This window comes from Ictidomys tridecemlineatus, chromosome 3 (assembly GCF_052094955.1).
Source record: "Ictidomys tridecemlineatus isolate mIctTri1 chromosome 3, mIctTri1.hap1, whole genome shotgun sequence".
NCBI classification, from domain to species: Eukaryota; Metazoa; Chordata; class Mammalia; order Rodentia; family Sciuridae; genus Ictidomys; species Ictidomys tridecemlineatus.
In genome coordinates, this window is record NC_135479.1 from 48,468,445 (window position 1) to 48,489,197 (window position 20,753).

The window sequence follows — 20,753 nt, forward strand, 5'->3', positions numbered from 1 at the left end:
CCATTTACTGAGATGGGGAGACTATGGGAGAGGCAAGGTGGTTATTTAAAAGCTTTTTTTTTTGGAAGGGGTGGATTTAGAGTTCCATTTTTAGACACATTAAATTTGGGATGCTTCCTAGGACATCCGACTGGAGACATTAAGAAAAAAACTGGATGTGTAGGAGAGAGGTCTACATGGACTATTTAAAACCAGGAGACTGAATGAAGCTATCTGAGGATTAAACTCCGGGCATTCACAAGTGGAGGATGTGAATGTAGAGTGTCATCATAGTCAAGTCGAAGGTTGGGACAATAACTCAGGCTACCACACTGTATCAAATTATCTCTCTCTTGGGGCTGGGGATATGGCTCAAGCGGTAGTGTGCTCGCCTGGCATGTGTGCGGCCCAGGTTTGATCCTCAGCACCACATACAAAACAAAGATATTGTATCCGCCGAGAACTAAAAAACAAATATTAAAAAATTCTCTCTCTCTCTCTCTCTCTCTCTCTATATATATATATATATATATATATATGTATATATATATATATATACACACACATATATGTTTATTTATGTATTATATATATTACATATTTTTTATTTGGGGGAAATTAAAAAATTAAAAAAAGGAAAAGAAAACTCCCCCCACCCCAATTATCCATATTTCTGTCTCCTAGACCTAACTATGTTTAATATTTTGGCCTATTTGCTTCTATGTATATATTTCATTAGGAGAACCATCATTAGGAGACCATCATTCTGTATGTGTCTTTCTATAGAAAACACAGGTTTGTGGTTCGTTAGAAATACTTTTACTAAAATTGGGTCATATGGTAGTGTCTTTTTGAAGAACAGATTTTTTGAGGCCAAGCATCTAATCCCAGCAAGTCGGGAGGCTGAAGTAGGAGGATCACAAGTATGAGGCCAGCCTGGGCAATTTAGTGAGACCCTGTTTCAAAATTTTAAAAAGGGGCTATGGGTGTGGCTCAGTGGTAGAGCACTTGCTTAGCATGTATCAGGCCCTGGATTCAATCTTCAATATTGGAAACAAAAAATAAACAGATTTACCAAGATAAAATTCATATATAACATACAATTCATCCTTTTAAAGTATACAGTTCAATGGCTGCTAGTATATTCACAGAGTTGTGTAACCATTACCACATCAATTTTATTTCATTTTGAGACAGGGTTTTTCTTTTCTTTTTAAGTTGTAGATGGACACAATACCTTTATTTTACTTGTTTTTATTTTTATGTGGTGCCAAACCCAGTGCCTCATGCATGCTAGGTAAGTGCTATACCACTGAGCCACAACCCGAGCCCCTCTTTTTTTTGGGGGAGGGAGGTACTGAGGATTGAATTCAGGGGCACTCAACCACTGAGCCACATCCCCAGCCCTATTTTGTATTTTATTTAGAGACAGGGTCTCACTGAGTTGCTTAGCACCTCGCTTTTACTGAGGCTGGCTTTGAACTCATGATCCTCCTGCCTCAGCCTCCCGAGTCACTGGGATTACAGGTGTGCACCACAGTGCCCGTCTGTGACATGGCTGAGTAGCTGGGACTACAGGTGTGTGCATGCCACTGCACCAACTACATCAGTTTTTTCATCGCCCCAGAGAGAAACTTGATCCCCATTAGTAGTCACTTCCCATCTCTACCCAATCTATCCTCCCCACCCCAGCCCTAGGCAACCACTAATCTACTTCTGTCTTTATAGATTTGCCTATTAGAGACAGTTCATATAAATAGGATCATATAATATGTTTAATTAATTTTCATGAGTCTACTGAAAGAAATTGCAGTGAGATCAAAAGAAATGCAAATGAATTGTATAGCTTTGGACTTAGGAATCCCAGATATGAAAGAGAATGCCATACCTCCGTCCTTCCTTCTTCTCCCCGCAACCTCCTGATTTTTGTTCGTTATATTTTATTTTTGAATTTTCTACAGTTTTAACATTCACAATCTGTTCTCTATATATAATCCTTGGAGTTGTTTGACAGTGGTCCCATATTTAGATTCAATGCTCATTACCAGTCTGTTACACAGATTCTCCATTCCTGAGTTTATTTTGCTTCAGCCCTTAACTGGGTAGATTTTGTGGCTAAATGGTTTAAGACGGTTTTGGGCTCCTTACTTGAATGTCTAACTGGGTGTAATATTCTCAAGTCACCCTTTTCTTTCCCTCTTTAATTTGTAAATATTTGCTTTGCTGTCTTCTGGTATGGACAATAAAGTTAGCCTGATTTTTAAAAATTCTTTACTTGATTCGGTTTTTACATCTGCAATACTGGAAGATTTCATTATTTATTCTTGAAGCTCAATAGCTTAGCTAGTGTATTAGTCATCTGTTGCTGTATAACAAATAACCCTAAAACCCAGCAGTATAAAACACCACTCATAGGCTGGGATTGTGGCTCAGCGGCAGAGCCCTTGCCTCACAAGTATGAGGCATTGGGTTCCATCTTCAGCGCCACATCAAAATAAATAAATTAATTAAGTAAAGATATTGTGTCCCTCTACAACTAAAAAAAAAAAAAAGAAAGAAACAAACAAACAAAAACCAACACCATTCATTCATTATCTTACAATTTCTGTGGGTCAACAATCCAGGGTGGAGGATATAGCTTATTTGAGTCTTCTGCTTCATGAACTTCCTCAAGGCCACAATTGAGGTGTTGGTTCAGAGTCTGTGGTTTCATCTGAAAGCTCATCTGGGGAAGGATTTTCTTCTACCCTCACTCTGCTTTTATTGGCAGCATTTGGACCTTTCGGTGGAGCCTCAGTTCCCTGTTGGTTTTTGGCTGGATTCTGCTCTCAGTTCCTTGTTACATGAGCCTCTTTATTTTGGCGGGGGAGGACTGTTGGGGATTGAACCCAGGGCCTCTGCATGCTAGGCAATACTCTACCCCTGAGCTACACCCCCATCCTGGACCTTTTTCACATGGCATGCAGGCTGAGAAGACTATAAAGGGGTCTATTAAGAAGGAAGTCATAGTCTTTTTTTATAACCTAACCACTGAAGTGATTTCCCCTCACCTTTGCTGGATTCTACTTATTCAAAGCAAGTCACTAGATTCTGCTGACTCTCAAGGGAATTGAGGTCTGAAGCTACTCACCACCGCCAGGAGATGTCTCCATGTTAAATATTCCATATCATGTCAAAATTTCCTCATTACAGGGTTCTTCCTATCTGTGAATCAAAATCGAGAACCCCTGCTCCCATTTTATCTCTTTGAATGTTTCATAGGTTTATGGGTCATGTTTTTTACTTATGTTGGATTGTGACCAGGACTAGGGTGAGGCAAGCAGACATCTAGGGAGCAAAATTTAAGGAGGCACTGACTCCCAGGTGCCGATCTGGTCCTGCTGCCCCTGAGAGTAGGCGCCTCCTCAATTTTGTGCGCGAATGCCCTGGCATGTCTGACCTGAATCCCAGTCCTGGTCATCTTTCTGTCTTCTATATGACTTCTTTCTTTGTCTTTTTAAAAACTGCCAGTCAATGAGATAATTCCCAGCCTTTTATCTCTGTCAGTTGTTCTACTTTCATTAGTATCTATTCCATTCCTAGCTATTTTAATTGATTCATTTTGTAATGATGTTGTTCACTGTTTTGCTCCTCCATTTATTTCCTTAGGCCTGCAGTCTCCCTTTATGACTCATCCTATCGAATGATTGTTTTATCTTGGAGTGCTTTCTTCATTGGAATAATATTCCTATTATAGTGTTCTATAGTTTGAAGCAATTATAGGGAATGTCCTCTGCTCCTTCTCCTGTCCTCTCTCTTCCAGGCTGAATTCTGTCTGCCTCCCTCCCTCTTCCTCTCTCCTTCCCTCCCTTCCTTCTTTCCCTCCCTCCCCTCCTACTCTACTCTTCCTACCTCACATGCCCGGTGCTTTCCCCTGACCTGGGTGTGGGCAGCAGTGCTCAGACCCTGCTTTGGCTTTGCTATAGTGTGAGCCATTCATTGTCCCTGACTGTCATCCAGCTTCTCCAGGACCACTCTCTTCTGCGAAGGGCTATATTTTAAGAGTTGAACATTAGGATCTGTGGACTTTTCTGTCGCCTGGGGGAATTGTAGGGCTCGGGCAGGCAGCAATGAGTCTTTGTTAGAACACCTGGGCTCTGCTCTCTCTTCTGGGATTTAGGTAAATGCTGTGTATAACAGGGTTCTTGCTGCTTAATTGCTGGGTGCATCCCCTTCTGGGATGGTGGCTGCCCTCAGGCCTGGAATGGAGGCAGTGTCATTGTTCCCCGTTCTCCATTTTCTATTTTACCCTTTTCTCCCCAGCAGCTTTTCCTGCTGGTTTTCTATTAAGGGCACCTACTCAGTTTGTTTCCCTCCAGGTAGGAGAGTTGTTGAGAGGCTTTGGGAGGGGAAATCTAAGAAGGGCTAAGCTGCAGAGTCATCTCTCTTTTTGCTTGCATGCCAATATTTAATGTTTATTTCATTAGATTTAGTTCTTTCCTTTGGTAAAAAATTTCTTTTTTTTCCCCCTAACTTACTTTTTTTTTTTTTTTGCTTCTGGAGAGAAGGAAAATTCCTGATGCGATTTCCATCTTTCGTCTTTATCCTCGAGTTGCCCCAGATGACCTTTGAGACCCCTTCAAGCCCAAACTTGATCGTGACTCTGAGTTCCCTCCTTGCCCAAGGTGGTGGGCCCCCCCCCACTACTGGTGTAGAGCTGGTGTGGCTGTCAGTGGGGTCTCTACATTTGGGAGGGGTGCTGCTTTCTCAGTCATGAAGACCCTGAGCAAGGACTTGGAATCTGTTCCCAGGGGAGTTTGTAAGATGGTTGTCAGGGATCAGCCGGGATGTGTGTCTGCCGTAGCTATGGTTGATGGTCAGCAGAGGATTCAGGGGATTTTGCTCTGGGTTCTGCTCCCTGGCCCCTGAGGTGAGACTCACAGCAGGATTGTTGTGAGAGTCCCAGCTCCTGGGAGCTCTCTTATCCCTTCCCAGATGTGGGCCTCACAGAGGGACTTCCTAGATAAACTCTTTTTCTCTTGCTTTCTGGACTGAAGTAAGCAGGCCTTACCAGGGACTGCCTCAGAGGGGCTGAGAGAGGCCCACCTGCCCTTCTGGTGAAGGCGCCATCTCCCCACCAGAATCGAGTGAGTATGTCTTACATGGGCTATGTGATCCACCAGGAGAGCCCATGATCCCAGCACAAGTCCCCAAAGCTGTTTTCCCTTCACGGTGTCACTCCCCACCTGCCTGTCTACCAGATTATTGAGTTGATGCCCCTGGAAACCAGGCAAGGCCCTTGTGCCCTGATGCCAGTCCCTGCAATTACAGGTTGGCAGGCCTCAGGCTGAGCGTGCCAGCCCGAGCAACAGCTTGCTGGCGGCCAGTCGATGCCCTGGGGCCTGTGTTCTGACTGGTCCTTAAGAGGGGAGGATTCAGTCTCAGGTCTGTCTCACACACCATGAGTTCATGGGGGACACTGTCCGACTCCCTTTCCATCAGGGGCCTAGAATCCATTCTTTGCAGTTCAGAGGTCAGTTAACTGCCCAGTTGGAAGCCTGAGATGGACCAAGGTTGAAGACACTGGCTCTCCACCTCCCAGGGCTGACTCTTCTCCGGGACAAGTGCTCTATTTTCCCTCCATGCTCCCTCTGCATGCCTGCCTTTGTGTGCAGATGTGCATGCTGTGAACTGTGTACGGGTGAAGGTATTGATGTGTGCACGAGTGTGCATGAGTGTGAGGTCATGAGCACGGTTTTACATGCCTTGCTATCTATGCCTCTCATGAAACCACAACTATTCATGGGAACATGTGAGGGGCTGTTTTTTTGCAAATGCACCCAGCAAGCCTGTGTACTTTAATTTTGTATTTAATAACATCACTGCCTGATTTATGCCCTTGTGTACATGGGTATGTGTGTGTGTTTGAAACCAGGTCTCCCTTTGTTGCCCAGACTGGTAATGAACTCCTGGGCTCAAGTGATCCTCCTGCCTCAGCTTCCTGAAAAGCTGAGAGTATAGTGTAGGCCACCATGCCTGACACCATACATTCTGATATTTTATTTTGTGGTACTGGGGGTTGAACCCAGGGATGCTCTACCACTGAATTATATCCCCAGTCCTCTTTTATTTTTTATTTTGAGGCCAGGTCCCGCTAAGTTGCTTAGGGTCTTGCTGAGTTGCTGCGGCTGGCCTCGAACTTGTGATCCTCCTACTTCAGTCCCTCCCAAGTAACTAGGATTACATGCATTGTACCATTGCACCTGGCCTCAGTCCTTTTTTAATTTTTTATTTTGAGACAGGGTCTCACTAAGTTGCCCAGGCTGGCTTTGAACTTGTGATCCTCTTGCCTCAGACTCCTGAGTACCTGAGATTATTGATATTTTAACGGTTATCCCTGCTACCTGCATACATGTGTACCCGTGGTGGGTGAGTTTTGTGCCTATCTTCCAGGTTATGGGTGTTGGTGTGTGTGCAGATGTAAGTGGACATGTGTGCTGAAACTTGTGTGCATATGTCCGTGGCCTTGCATATGCTTGCAAGTGTCAGTGAATGCTTGTGTCCATGCGTATGTGTGAGTCCATGCACAGCCTCTCTGGTGGGGAATGATTAAGGCCAGAGATATTCGTCATCGCTGACCCAGCTGGAGGGGGAAATCCTCTGAATCTGGACGGGCAAAGGCCAGGGACTCAGGCTCAGCCTGTTTCTCAGGCCCCAGGCTGTGTTCCCAGGCCCTATTGCCCAGGGGGGACTAAGTCAGGGTACAGGGAAGCCACACAGGCTCGGAGGAGATGAAAGCAGAGTCAGATTTCCCTTTTGGAAGTCCCCTCCAGGGCTGGTGTCTGGAGGGATGGTGGGGTCTGGGAAACCACGCCTAGGCCAGGCCAGCAGCAGTGGCTGGAGGAGGGGGCAGGTTCAAGGCACATCTAGGATGCAGAATGGCCAGGATTCGGTGACTGCAGGGGTGGGAGGGGGAGTGAGGCACTTAGGATTGCCCTGGCATCTGGCCTGGGCTCTCCCTGCCCATCCTGCCCCCTGTCCTCCTCCCCTGAGCTAGAGAAGAAGTGTTTTAGAAGTTTGCTGGCATCCAGTCTGTGCGTGTGTCCTGGCTGGCTCAGCCATGCTGGGCAGGGACCGTGATGTGGTGGGTTGCGGGGAGTGGCAGTACAGGGAGAAAAACTTGATGGTCAGTGTGAAGTGCCCAAGTGTGGGATTGCCCAGGCCCTTTTTGACTGTTTGTTTTGTTTGTTAATTGAGGACCTCAAGCCTGAATCGGTCATGGAAGTCAGTGAACCAGGACCTGATTTGCACCCTGCCTGTAGAGACCACAGACATGTGCAGCGCGAGCACACAGTGTCAGGAACACAGTCTGTTAGTGCCATAGGAGCCCGGCTAGGCCTCTGGGACCCCTGTCATCATTCAGTCAGGGAAACCAGGCCTGAGGGTCTCCCGGCAGTCAGGGTGGGGCTGGGGCACCAGACACCCCAGAGATCACACCCATTGGTTGCAGATCCCCTCCTCCAGCCAAGGTGGCCTGCCTCAGGAGCCTCTGTAATTACGGGATTAGAGAAGGCTGCCTCTCCCTGGCCGGCCCTTTGCCCCTCAAAGCCGCAGAGTGGAGCCGAGGATTTGGTGGCTTCGTGCCGGTTTCCAGGTGTGTCTGAAGAAACCTGGCATCCTTGTGCGGCTTGTTCAGCCTGAAAGGCCCCATTGTGGCTGCAGCCTCCCTCTTGATCGGCTCTATTTTGGGGTCAGGATCCACCCTGCTCCAGCTGGAGGAAGGAAAAGGTGTATTTTAGTATGTCCTGTGGGTGTGGAGGGGACAGGGGAGGGACAGCCACCCAGCACGGGGAGGCTGGTGTCTGGCCTGTGTGGAGGGAGAGGTCACAGAGGTAGCCTGAGGCATGAGGAGAGGAGAGCTTTGGTGGCCCAGGTGGAGGTGGCCCCGATGACAGATGACATCGCAGGGAGGGTGGGTGTGAGGTGGGCCAGGCTTTCATGTGGCCCCAGGAGGCAGGGTTGGCAGACCCTGTCAAGCTGGAATGCTGGCTGGAGGCCTGCCTGGGCCCCACCTGAGACCCGCCCTTCAGCCACTTCCTGATTCCCACTACTGTGGGTGCCCAGCCCATGTCCTAGGCCCAGAGGGAGACCCATTCTGCCCTCAAGGGCCTCCTGTTTTAGGTGCCAAGGGTCAGAGGCTGCAACCACAGACTCGGGTTAGACAGAAAGAACAGACAGACAGCTTGGCCTCCTCAGACTGTCTTCCCTCCCTGTGTCAGAACTCCGGCCCCACCCAGAGTGGTGGGCCCATTCCAGCTTCTTGCCTCTGCTCATGCGCTTTCCCTGCCTGGCATGGTCTTGTAGCTCTTCTCAGCCCATCCTGATCCTGTCTGCCTCCTGGGACTCTGTTCAGGATTAATCTCCATTCAAGGGCTCCCTTCCTGCCTGATTTCCCAGTGTCAGCTTTGCCAAACACTGTGGCTACTGGAAGCCCCTCTGAGCAATTTTGTGCCAAACACCTCCTCATCCTACCTTACATGGACCTGACACAGGGGTGAGGGGGTCTTGGGGAAATGGCTTGACTCATCCTCTCAGGCTGGGGGTTTGGGTTCCTTGATCTGTGACGTGGGTGTAATCACATTGGCCTTATTAGGTTACTTGACCTGAGAGGTTAGATGGGTATCAAGGGTGGTGCATAGTAGGTATGCAGGCAGCGGTTCTTTATCCCTGTGCCCTTGTGCTCAAAGGCCCCAGAATGTCGGGTATTTTGAGTGTCTGAGCCTGGGCTGCCTGGGGCTCAGACCCGTGACTCCAGGAATGACTAATACCTCCCCAACAATGAGCTCTTGGGAACTATTAGAAATGAGATGGTTTCCCCCTCCCTTTTTCTTCTTGCTGCTTCATTAAACTCTTCTTGAGTGAGGGGAATGAGGATTGTCCTAATCTCCTGGCACAAGGTGGGGGCAGGGTTCAGGGAGCTGCAGTGGCCTGTAGTCACCAGAAAACATTGAGAGCTGGACAGGGGGGTGGATGCTGGACAGAGACTGGAAGCCTCATGCTGAAGGCTGCCTTTGCCCTGGGCCAGCCAGTGACCTCACCTAGGCCTTGACCTTGACTGAATTCAGTTCCACTGTCTGCACAATGGGTATGCAAGAAACTTCCCTGAGCTGTACTAGGGTTCTGGGAAATGGATATCCTGGGAGCCACTGATGGGGTGCTGGGGGTCAGGTCAGCCAGTACACAGCTGGTGCCTTATCAGTGTCTGCAGGCCTTAGGAGGAAACAGAAAGTCTGAGCAGAACTTTTGACTTTCCTCTTCTTGGAGTCTTGTTTCCTCACTTTTGAAAGTGGCCTGGAAGTCCTGGATGCTTCTTCCTGGGGTCCCATGGGTGGCCCCAAGGGTTGGGTCCCAGAGGCCATCCATTAGGGAGGGTTTGATTCTCAGACCTAGGGCCTGACACTCACCTGTGGGTCATGGTCCACCTGGGTCTGTCTTTTCACCCTTGAGGCGACCAGAACTGGAAAGATGGTTCCAGGCCTCACCCACCCCAGTCAGTCTTGGTAATGCCTTCCTCTGTGGAGCCTCAGTTTCTTTTCTTCACAGGTGGGAAGAGACACTGTAGGGATGCATCAGTGACTGAGGCTGGGGGAACTTCAACCAGGCCACCCTCTGTCCACAGGTGTTCCTGACCCTGGGAGAGCTGCTTCTGTCTTGCAACTGGGCTGTGGTAGCTGACATCCTGCTGGTAGGTGACATTCCCTCTTGAGCTGGGGGAGCTGGTTCTATCTGGCTCAGGGTTGGCCCTTTGTTGTTGCGCAGCCTAGGAGTTGGTAGGGGCTTCAGAGACCATGAGAGCTGGGGTGTGGGGGACCAAAACCACTATTCGGTTACCTCAGACCCCAGGTCCCTGAACACTCTCACACATTTCCTCTGATTGTTACCCTCATTTTGCAGATGAGCAAATGGAAGCAGGTATAATTACATGGAGGGCTGCCAGGATTGGAGCCCAGGAGATATATATATATATATATATATATTTTTTTTTGTAACAGAGATTAAACCCCCACTGGTACTTAACCACTGAGCCATGTCCCCAGCCCCCCCCACACACACACTTTTTTTTTTTTTAGTTGTAGACGGACAGAATGCCTTTATTTGTTTATTTTTATGTGGTGCTGAGGATGAAATCCAGTGCCTCACACATGCGAGGCAAGTGCTCTACCACTGAGCTACAGCCCCAGCGCCCCCAGCCCTTTTAAAATGTTTTATTTAGAGACAGGGTCTCACTGAGTTGCTTTAGGACCTTGCTAAGTTGCTGAGGCTGGCTTTGAACTGGCGATCCTCCTGCCTCACCTCCAGAGCCACCGGGATTACAGGCGAGCCCAGGTTTTTCAACCAGCTTCCTCCTACCCTTTCTTTACCAAGCCACTCTCAGCAAGCCTGCACTCAGGGATGTGCAGATGGAGAGGCTAGACCCCGGGGCAGTAATCACTGAGCCCAGTCATGTTCAGCCCACCCCCACTGGTGTATTATGGGCTGTCACTCATGGAGATGGCTCAAGCTATAATGAGGTTTAACACGGTCCTGACCACATGACTCTGTAATGTCCAGAGTCCAGCTCAGTCCTTCCCCAGGCCACACACTGTCTATCCAGTCTCTCTGCCTCTGGGACACAGACAGGGAAGGACTTTGAACACCTCGAAGGGCTGCGCCCTTGTTGATAACAGTCTCCCAGGCCTTGGGGGCACCCTGAGAACCTTCCTGCTGCCTCCTGGCAGGCTGGGCACAAGGAGCCAGGGCAGCCTGGCAACTGGCAGAGGGCTGTCCCTAGGCCTGCCTAGTGCAGGGCATGGGCCTGGACTCAGGAAACAGACATGGGTTCTAACCCTGCTTCTGCCACTGGCTATGTGACTAGGCACGTCACTTTGTGTCTCTGAGCCTCAGTTTCTTTACATGTAAAATGGGAATGATAGTAGTACCTGCCTCATGGGTTGTTTTGAAGGTGAAGTGAGATTGTTCATGGGAACCCTTTTGCTGGTGCCTGGCACAGAGAACGCAGGCCAGAATTCTCACAGTGATTCTGAGGTTTCCACTGGCTCATCTTTTATTCTTCAAAGGAATCCTGGCATCCTAGACTCTGAGTTTGAAAGGGTTGTGGGAATATGTAGTCCTTTACTTAGCCAGCAAAGCCTGCTTGAATACTAGTGTTGACAGGGTTCTCACTCCCTGCTGAGATGTTTCACCCACTCCCCAGCAGCTCCTGTCAACAGCCCTGTGGACAGGGCTGCTCTGTCTTTGGCTCCCAGGAAGTGTAGCAGCTGTTGGGCTGGTGGGTCTTCTCTGTCCCTCTCTCCAGATAGGAAACTTGGGCTCCAGCCACAGACCTGCTGAATGGCCCTGGGTCACGGTTTCCGTGTCTATGAACAGAGGCAGTCATATCCCACAGGGTGGGGTGAGGGAGCCAGCCTGCTGCAGGGAAATGCTCAGGACACACCGGGGAGGTGAACACCCTGCCCCCAGCCTGGCTTCTAATCTCTTGGGTGGTTCAAAGGGAGCTGAACAAGCCTCCCTGCGGCTTCCTCTGCTTGCCCCCCACTGCTCGGCTCCCTTTTCCACATGACAGCCCCACAGTTATGTGAAGACTGCACCTTGTCACCCGCCCGCCTGGTGTCTGTGTTTGCAGGAATGATTAACCTGGCACAGCCAGGCTCTGTAGAGAGCTAAGGGGCAGTGAGTGCGCATGAGGGAGAGTCCAGGGCCAGCTGTAGTTTGGCTGAACATGGTCTAACTCCCAGGATCCCTGATCCCTACCACCCCAGGGCATGCATCTTGCACTCTTTCCCTCTCCTTGGGACCCCTTGGCCAAGGACCACCTTCCTGCACTTTGCTGCTGGGAGCTAGACCAATTCTTGCAGCCCCCAGAGTTGAGCTCCCCTGCTCAGGAGGGTCTGTGCAGGCAGCGGGCAGCTCTGGAAACCTCATGTGTGCAGTGGAAGGGCACAGGTTGACCAGGGAGGAGAGGGAGGACAGTGCCTTGGACATGGCACAAGGTCCCAGGAAGTTAGTCTTTCACAGGCAGGCAGAGCAGCCTCCAGGGGACAGGGGGAGAACACCTGGAGAGGGGAAGCCTTGTGTGTGGGGGTGGAGGGTGAGAAAGGTGTGGGGTCCAGGGCAGGGGCAGGAGGTGTGTGGGGAAAGGTGCATGCCAGGAGGTAAAGGAAGGCCATATCAGTACTTCTCTTTAAGATGGGAAGTGAGCTTCTCTTTGGACAGAGCCCCAGGGAGCCTGGAGGCCCCAGGGTGTGTGTGTGCATGGGGTGCAGAAGGAGAAGGAGAGGTGCTGAGGAGAAGGAGTGATTCAGATGCATAGCTCTGGGTTGGAGAGGGAGCCCCAAGGGCTAAGGGGGAAACAGGGGTGGAGAGACTGTGGGTTTCTGGAGGGTGGGTGCCCGGGAAGGTCAGAGGGGAGAGGACAGCAGAGCCCTGGCTTGACGACTCTTGAATCATTTCATTTGCTTCCACTTCCAGCCTTGCCACCAGCTTTGTGACCTTGGCCAAGTGGCTTAACTTTTCTGGGTCTTGTTTTGCTCAATTGTACAATAGGCAGAGTGGTGCTCCTTGCTAATTACACTCAGGCTATAAGGAGGAAATGAGCTGAGGCCTACATCATGCATACCTACTCCTGAGGGCTGGTGTGGGCCCCCACTGCTCTTTTTGATCCCTAATCCACAAGGGGGAGAATCTTGTTTCTACTTGGAGAAGGGGCCTCTGGAACTTTCTGGTCCAGTGGCTCTCAAACTTTTTTTTTTTTTTTTTTTTTGAGAATTTTTTTAAAGAGAGAGAGAGAGAGAGAGAGAGAGAGAGAATTTTTTAATATTTATTTTTTAGTTTTTGGCGGACACAACATCCTTGTTTGTATGTGGTGCTGAGGATCAAACCCAGGCCATCCTGTGTTCCTCAGAGTACACCTGCAGGGTGCTGGTCTAGCGCACACAGTTCTTCAGTCAAAATTTGCAAAATTTGCAAAATTCCCACCAGCCCCCTGTTCACAGGCCCCTCAAAGGGGAGCTTACTTTCTGCACCCTGAGCAGCCCCTCCCCACCCTGCCTCCTCTGGGCCTTTGCATTTATGAAAACTGATGCAGTTCAGTCGTGGCCAAGGACCACCTCTGGCAACTCCCGCTGGCCCAGCTGGATCTCCAAGGGTCTTGCTCCCAGGAAGGCTGAGCTAGTGCCAAGTGTCTCTTGAGCCTGTGTCTCCCCGGGCTGAGCTCTCTGTCTCCCCAAGCCTGCTCATGGAGTCTCCAGCCCCCTCCAAGCTTACATTTTATCTGGGCCCCCATCAGGATGGCTTACAGCCAGCTCACCCTGCCTCCCAGGGTGGGGAGCAGGGCAGAGGGGGAGCTCACTTCCTCCTTCCCGGGTGGGGTTCTGGAATCCAAGAGCCAGGCTCCCCTTTGACCTCCTGAGCAGATTGCCTCTCAAAGGTGAGCCCTCCCTCCTGCCCTTCTGCCCCCCATTTCAAGGCTTCCCTGTTTGCCTCTGCCCTTTAGGTAGCTCTCTGCTCACAGATCTGTCTCACTCTCCCAGGGGTGTCTGCGCCTGAGGGCCTAGTGGGGAGCACAGGAGGCAGGCTGCACCTGGTGGTAGTGGATCCAACTTTCCTGGAGCCCCTGGCTGGAGCTGATTTTGCCCTCAGCTATAAAGGGAACAGCTTTTCTGAGAAGGGCCAGACGACAACACAGGTGTTTTTTTGTCTCAGAATAGAGTGAGCCTAGATTTTTGGGAACTGAAAAGCCTCTCATTTAAAAAATTACCTCTTGGGCTCTCCAGATGCTGCTGGGCCCAGCCCTGAGCCCAGGCTGTATGGGAACAATAGGGACCCAAAATAGGTGGGGTGGAGACCTGCCTCTCCCACTGCAGGCAAAGGTAGCTGGTCTGGGCCCTGCAGGTTGGGGTTCCTGGGAGGGAAGAAAGGGGCCAGGCTGCCTGAGCCTTATTCTGAGGGTCCAAGCAGCCTCAGCTCCAATATGAATCTTTCTGGACACTCAGGGCTTTTCCTCTAGGAAGCCCTGCCTCCCTCCTCAGAACCATTGGGTGAGTAATCACATAATTATGGGGTGAGAGGGAAGTTCTGTGGAAGGTGCAAAGCTGTGGTCAGTTCCTTCTCAAGCCTGCTGGCAGGTCCCGGAGATGGCAAGGGGCCCAGCTTGTCTCACCACCTGAATGGAGTGGCTCAGTGCCAGTGACCCCTGGACTGGCTCACCACCCACAGGGACACCTGTCACTCCACCCTGCCCACCTACAAGGCCTCTTTCCACTAGACCCCCTGCGTCTGTCCTCTGGGGTTCTGGAATCCAGAGACTGTGCCTTTGGGCTCCGAGCTCCATGCTTTACCTGTCACTGTCCCTGCCTGGGGGGCCTTTGCCTATCTCTCTTCCAGGTATTGATTCCCTTCCTGCTGATTTGCAGGGCTACTGATGGACTTGTCCACTTTATCTTTCTTTTCACTTTCTAAACATTCCATAAATAATGCTCAACATGCAGATTCCTCCTTGCCCCTAATGGCAGAGTTGTCAAAAGACCAGGCCCTGGAGGGAGAAGGCCTGTGATCTAATCTCAGCCTTCTTATACCTGGTTGGGTGACCCTGGGCACCTGGGAAGGTTTTCTCATCTATAAAATGCAGGTAATAATCATATCTCCCTCAGGGGTCATTCAAGTTGCTATATAAAATGCATACAGGAAGTATTCAATAAATGTTAGCAATTATTATTATTATCATATTTTTTTGTGGTATGGGTGTGTGTATATGTTTAACACAGGGGCACTCTATCACTGAGCTACACTCCTCGCCCTTTTAATTTTTAAATTTTTATTGAGGGTACCAGGGATTGAACTCAGGGGCACTCAACCACTGAACCACATCCCCAGACCTATTTTGTATTTTATTTAGAGACGGGGTCTCACTGAGTTGCTTAGAGCCTCACCATTGCTGAGGCTGTCTTTGAATTTGTGATCCTCCTGCCTCAGCCTCCCGAGCTTCTGGGATTAAAGGCATGCACCACCACGCCTGGCTCTTATTTTTTATTTTTTTGAGACAGAGTCTCACAAAGTTGCTGAAGCTGGCCTCAAACTTGCCATCCTTCTGCCTCAGCCAATTCACTGGGGTTCCAGGCATGAGTCACTGCACAGGGCTATCCTTGTTGCTATTCTCTGAAGGGCTCAGATTAGGGACACTAAAGTCCTGGGGACAAGGCTCCAGGGTAGGAACTTTCCCTGTGGCTGCCCTAGTGGGCTGAAGCCCTAGGTCTGATAGGGTTTCTTCTGGGACCAGTCTTCCAGAAGGTTCTAAACTTATTTGTTTGACCAACTTTCACTGGCCTACTCTGGGCCTCATGTCTTACTGTACTGACCCCAGGAGAAATTAGAGGCTTTGCTGCCTACAGTGTAAGGGATAAGGAAGGTGAATAAAGAAAGGACCCCTCCCAGCCCTGGGTGGCATGCATTCACTTAGGGGTGTGATGTTGGCTGGGGTTGATCTGAGAAGGCACCTGAACTCTGAGAAGGCTTCACACAGGTGATGCAAAGGTAAGTCCTAAATGAAGAGAGATGCTCCAACTGGACCAGAGACGGGGAGGCACACCAGGAAGAAAGCACAGCATTTACCAAAGCATTCTGCTTATAGGGCAGGTGTCCACATGACAACTCTGGGTGCCAGCTGAGTAATGATAGTGAATGCAACCTTTGAGGTAGTTTCTATTATTATTCCATTTGGAGATCGAGGCACAGAAAGATGTAGTGACTTGTGCCAAGTCACACAGCTAGTGGATGAGAGATTCAGGACTGAAACCCAGACAGGTTGATTTCCAGAATTGATATTCTTAACTTCCTTGCCCTCTTCCCCAGAGTCGTGTGGGCCTCCCCAACATGGCTTCTGTTGTTTTCTGAACAGTGGGGCTTGAGTTCCACCCTTGCCCTAACTGCCTGCCCATGCAGACCCCTGGCTGTGCACCCTGCCAGCCTGCACTAGTGCCTCATGGTCCCTGACCTGTCACACCCCAGTGTCCTCACTGCTGTCACAACCAGGCCTGGTCCCTGTGTACTTCTGCTAAGCTTTGAAATTGGGACCCCCAAAAGACCACCAGAGACCAAGATTGATGTAAGCAGCAAAGAGGTATTCATTGCGAGCTAACTCAGTCCTCTGCTAGCGCACACACCAACTGGTGATGCTGAGAGGCCCCAAGCCCAGGGTTTGCAGCAGTTTTATACACTCTTTGGGGAAGGCAGGGACTTCACATACATCATAGGCTCTCTTAGCAAATCATCACACACCACGGGAAAATCATAAAACAACTCTAAAACATGATTAGCACATTCACTGGCGGGAACAAGTTGGGTAGGGGTCTATTGGTTAGTACCAGAGAGGGATTTGTTTGAACTGATTGGTTTAAGCCACGAGGGGAGTACGTGCTGAACTACATGGTTTCCCAACATGTTATCAACCACCATAAACTACTGGGGGGTCATCTGGCATCCCAGGTATTTTCCTTGTCTCATGCTGATTGGTGGTTGCTAGGGGGTTGCTATGGGTCTCCACCTACCTAACCGAGTCAGGGACACCTGGCTCCACAGATCTCTCCTGTTATTTGTAGATAAACAACTCAGCAGGGTTGGTCTGTGCCTAGGTGTGCTCTGTGGGTCTTTCCAAGGACAAGGGTCACGCCCCCTTCCTTGGACAGGCTTTGCTCTGAGGTAGGGGCTGGGTTTTTCACTTCAAGAGCAAACTCTCAAGAGGGGTGACCCTAATCAGGGGTCCCTGGGCACTGGGGAAGGCAGTGCCTCAGAGGGGTCTGCTGGGCCAGGGGGGGTGCTATAACCTTGGGGTCATTGATTCCCTCCCATCCCACTCACCTGGCTAACTCCGCAGGCCCTTGGCAGGGGGGGAACAGGAAGTGGGTGTGAGGGGACCCCCCCCTATTCTGAGTCTTTGCTGGGGGAGCTCCCCTGATATTCCCATGTCTTGCAGTCTGTGGTGGTGCCCAGGTGCCGGGGGACAGCAGAGGCGCTTCAGATCACAGTGGGCCACATCCTGGGAGACGCGGGCAGCCCCTATCTCACTGGACTTGTAAGGCGTGTCTGAGTGTGGGGGGTGGGGAGGGTCTGGGGGAGGCTCCACACTTCCCTGGCAACAGCCCTCTGTCCTCTGCAGATCTCTAGTGCCCTGCGGGCCAGGCGCCTGGACTCCTATCTGCAGCGCTTCCTCAGCCTGCAGCAGAGCTTCCTGTGCTGTGCCTTTGTCATCATCCTGGGTGGTGGCTGCTTCCTGCTAACGGCGCTGCACCTGGAGAGAGACCAGGCCCAGGCCCAGGCCCAGGCCCAGCAGCCTGACACAGGTACTCCTGCCCTTGTACCCATGCTGGGCTCAGGGCTGAACACCTAGAGGCAAGGAGCAATGGCCCATCCTCAGCCCCTGGCTGGCTTGTTTGCTTGTTTGTTTGTTTTCATTCAAAAATGTTTATTACACTCCTGCTATATGCCAGGCAAGCTTGCAGATGCTGGGGAGTGACCAAATTAGGCCAAGTCTAAGTAAGCCCTCAGGGAGCTGACACTCTATAAGGTATGGAGACAGATCAGAGACAAATAAACAAAAAAGTGAGCGATGTAATATATTTGAGGTGATGAGTGCTATAACTAGACATAAAGTGGAGGTAGAGAGGGATGGGTGGGGGCAGGGAGCTCCTCTCTGCACAGGTGACATTGGAGCAAAGATTTGGAGGAAGCAATGGAGGAAGCCGCTCTCTGGTGGAAGGGGCTCCAGGCACTGAGAACAGGGAATGCAGAGGCCCTGAAGTAGAAATGTACCCAATGTGTTGAGGGTCAACAAGGAGGTCAATGTGGCTGGAGCAGGAATAAGAGGCACAGTGATAAGGGCAGCAGTAACAAGGCCAGGGCAGGCAGAGCGGGGGCGGGGTGGGGGGGAATCCTTGCCAGGATTGTGCCCTTAATTCTGAATATGATGGGAGTCAATGTGGGGTTTCCACAGAAGGAGCCATAGGGGATCTGATTTCCATTGTGAAAGTATCACATTGCTGTTACTTGAGAACGGACTGTAGGGCTCAGAGTTGGGACAGAGGGACCCCAGGAAGTTCTGAAAGCAGCCAGTGGAGAAGTAGTGCTAAGACCACAGTAGTGGCACTGATGGCAATGCCATGGGGTTGGATCTGCAATTTACTTTGCAAATTAGAGCTAGAGGATTTCCTGACATGTTGTTTCCAGACTTGGTCCCAGAATCCCTTCTGCTTCCTTTTGGGTTGGCTGAGCTTCTCTCCTCCTGCAGGGACCCTGGACAGCAAGGACATGGAGAGCAAAGGCCTGCTTTCTGGCATCAGCACCTCCACAGAGGACCCCTGAGGCTCCTGCCCTGCAGCAAGGAGACCCCCTGCCATGTCCATGCTCCTCCCACTGGTCCCACTGTGGCAGTGCCTCTGCCCACTTTTGGCTGTGACTCAAGGACTCTGGCTGAGCTGCACCTGCTGCTTGTTCGCTCCCAGTAAGAGAGTTGGCAGGGCCCGTGGCTGGGCTGGAAATTGAGCTGTCAACACCCTCTGAGGGAGGACTGTACCTGCACCCAGCACAAGGCCCTTCCAGCCGAGGGTCCTCAGCCTGGTTGTGAATGGACCCAATTAAAGTGTGACCGGTACAAAGCCCATGGATATCAGGTCTTTAAACAATCCTGTTATTTATAGCCTCATGTTGCATGCCTCTGAAGGAAGGAGGAGGGAGAGAGGAAAAGGTGGGCAGTCCCTAGGCAAAGGGTACAGGGTGGTCCCTGAAGTGAGAACCACCTGGAGGGGTGCCCAAGCCTGCACAGAAACAGAAGCAGCTGCCCCAGAGCCACTTAGAGGGGCTTGCATGGCGGTGCACCAGTATTCTTGGCCGTGCCCTGTTCCCTGCCCCACCCTCAGCCCACGTTCTGACCCCAGCACCACCTGGGGGGAGGGCCAGCTCTGTGGGACCCACACTTGCCACTGGGTTCAGAGCAGCTGGGCTCAGCGGGCCCTGCAAGAGATCAACAGCTTCCAGGTGGGCAGCAGTAGGGAGGCATGTTCTTTCTGCCCAGGAACCTGAGGTTCTGTCCCCTCCTCTGGAGCCCAGCCAGGCTCACTTGCTCACTTGCTGATTGCCACCTCCACTGTGCCTACCTCCCAGCAGCTGTGGGCAGAACAGTGGCCCAACTCCCTCACAGCTCCTGACCCTTGTCTGCTCCATCCCTGCCTCCTGGGGAACCCTCCCCACCCTTCATTGGCTGTGACAGATCCCAGGAACTGGACTCTCCAGATTAGCCTGCACCTGACCCCCAGGGTCAGTCCTCCTCCCAGAGCGGGCATCACCAGACTACCCAGCTCCTGGTTCTATGCCTTCACATGGGTGCTCAGGAAATAGGCTTCCCTGGAATTCCAAGGAAATGCACTTGTGAGGAAAACTGGTTTCTCCTGGGAAGGAGGCAGCCAGTGTGGGCTGGAGCTGGGACACCATGGGTCATCTCAGCTTTCAGTGGCTGTGTGACTGGGGCTACCTCCTGTTTTTCTTGGAGCTATGGATTTCCCAGTGTATGCAAGAGGTGAATTGAATGTGGTTTTGCTAGAGCAGGCCTCTTGTGATTCTCAGGCTGGGTCTAGACCCATAGAATCCCGGCTCCTGGTCTGAATCTTCCACCTGCCAGGCCCCGGCTTCACTCAGCTCCCACCTCCTGCCTCCTTGGGGCCAGTCATAGTGGGCTGAGGTCTCAGGTCTGGGTCTGTGAGAGGCTGGGAGAGCCTGGCTAGAGTAGAGGAGTCTGGTAAACAGGAACTTCTTCCTGGCCTAAAGAGCACTTGTTGGGTAATCCCAGTTGCTGATACTCGGGACTTGTTTACTGGGAATGTCAACAGGAGGGAAAATACTGCTCAGCAGGACAAGTCCTTAAGCCTGACCCTGCTTACTTCATGTGTTAATGACTGCCAGGTGAGATCCTAGCTGCCCCTCTGCCTGTTTGCCTGCTAATCTCTATACTGGGCTGCAAGCATGAAGGGATGTTTATAAAGTACTGATAAAAGTTCTTTTTCCACTCTGACCTAAGGCTTGGGGATTGAGCATGTGGGTCTAGATTCCTGCACCCTAATTCTGGCTTATTCCCCTGCAACACCAGCCCTCAGTCGGTCTGGCTCATTTCTCTGAAGTGTGTGACATTCGCCTATGCCTGGGTGGACTTGAGAGGTTATTGAGCTATAGAAGTCTCTGTAGAAGAGCAGGCAGGAGCATTGCAAGTTCAAAGCAAGCTTCAGCAATTTAGCGAGGCCCTAAGCAACTTAGCAAAACCCTGTCTCTAAATAAAATATATCTATATGAAAGGGCTGAGGATGTGGCTCAGTGTTGAATGCCCCTGGGATCAATCCCTGGTACCCCCCCCCCCAAAATAAAAAGCAGGCAGGAGGCAGTAGAGATGGCTGGAGCCATCCTTTCTCCCAACACAGGGAGGTACATGGTACCTAGGTGATCACATCAGTTTGGGATGTGGGGTTATATACAACAGAAACAGGCTGACTTAAGTAGGGAAGGCATTCATTGGAAGCATATCAGGAGCTTACAGAATTGATGGGAACGTTAGCATTTCAGGGGTCGGGGTTCCTGGGCCGTTTTATTCTTTTTAAAAAATACTTGTTATTTTTCCTCCTTTTTATGGGTGCATTATAATTATACATAACAGTGGGATCCACTGCTGGGCCATCTTATTTGGGGGTCTTCTCCGGAGCTCC

The 20,753-nt window shown here is 50.8% G+C and overlaps 1 protein-coding gene across 2 annotated transcripts in view; it reads left to right on the forward strand.

Moving 5' to 3' along the window:
- Positions 1 to 18,671, forward strand: part of Spns3 (SPNS lysolipid transporter 3, sphingosine-1-phosphate (putative)) — a 37,151-nt gene extending 18,480 nt beyond the window's left edge. The window contains exons 8-11 of one of the 2 annotated variants that reach the window (XM_078042691.1): positions 9,638 to 9,703; positions 16,985 to 17,083; positions 17,168 to 17,351; positions 18,296 to 18,671. In XM_078042691.1, the coding sequence (XP_077898817.1) occupies positions 9,638 to 9,703; positions 16,985 to 17,083; positions 17,168 to 17,351; positions 18,296 to 18,369 (423 nt within the window). In that variant the 3' untranslated portion in view covers positions 18,370 to 18,671. The remainder of the gene's footprint in view (positions 1 to 9,637; positions 9,704 to 16,984; positions 17,084 to 17,167; positions 17,352 to 18,295) is intronic. The other variant, XM_078042692.1, reaches the window with a different exon arrangement.
- The last annotated feature ends 2,082 nt before the right edge of the window (positions 18,672 to 20,753 follow it).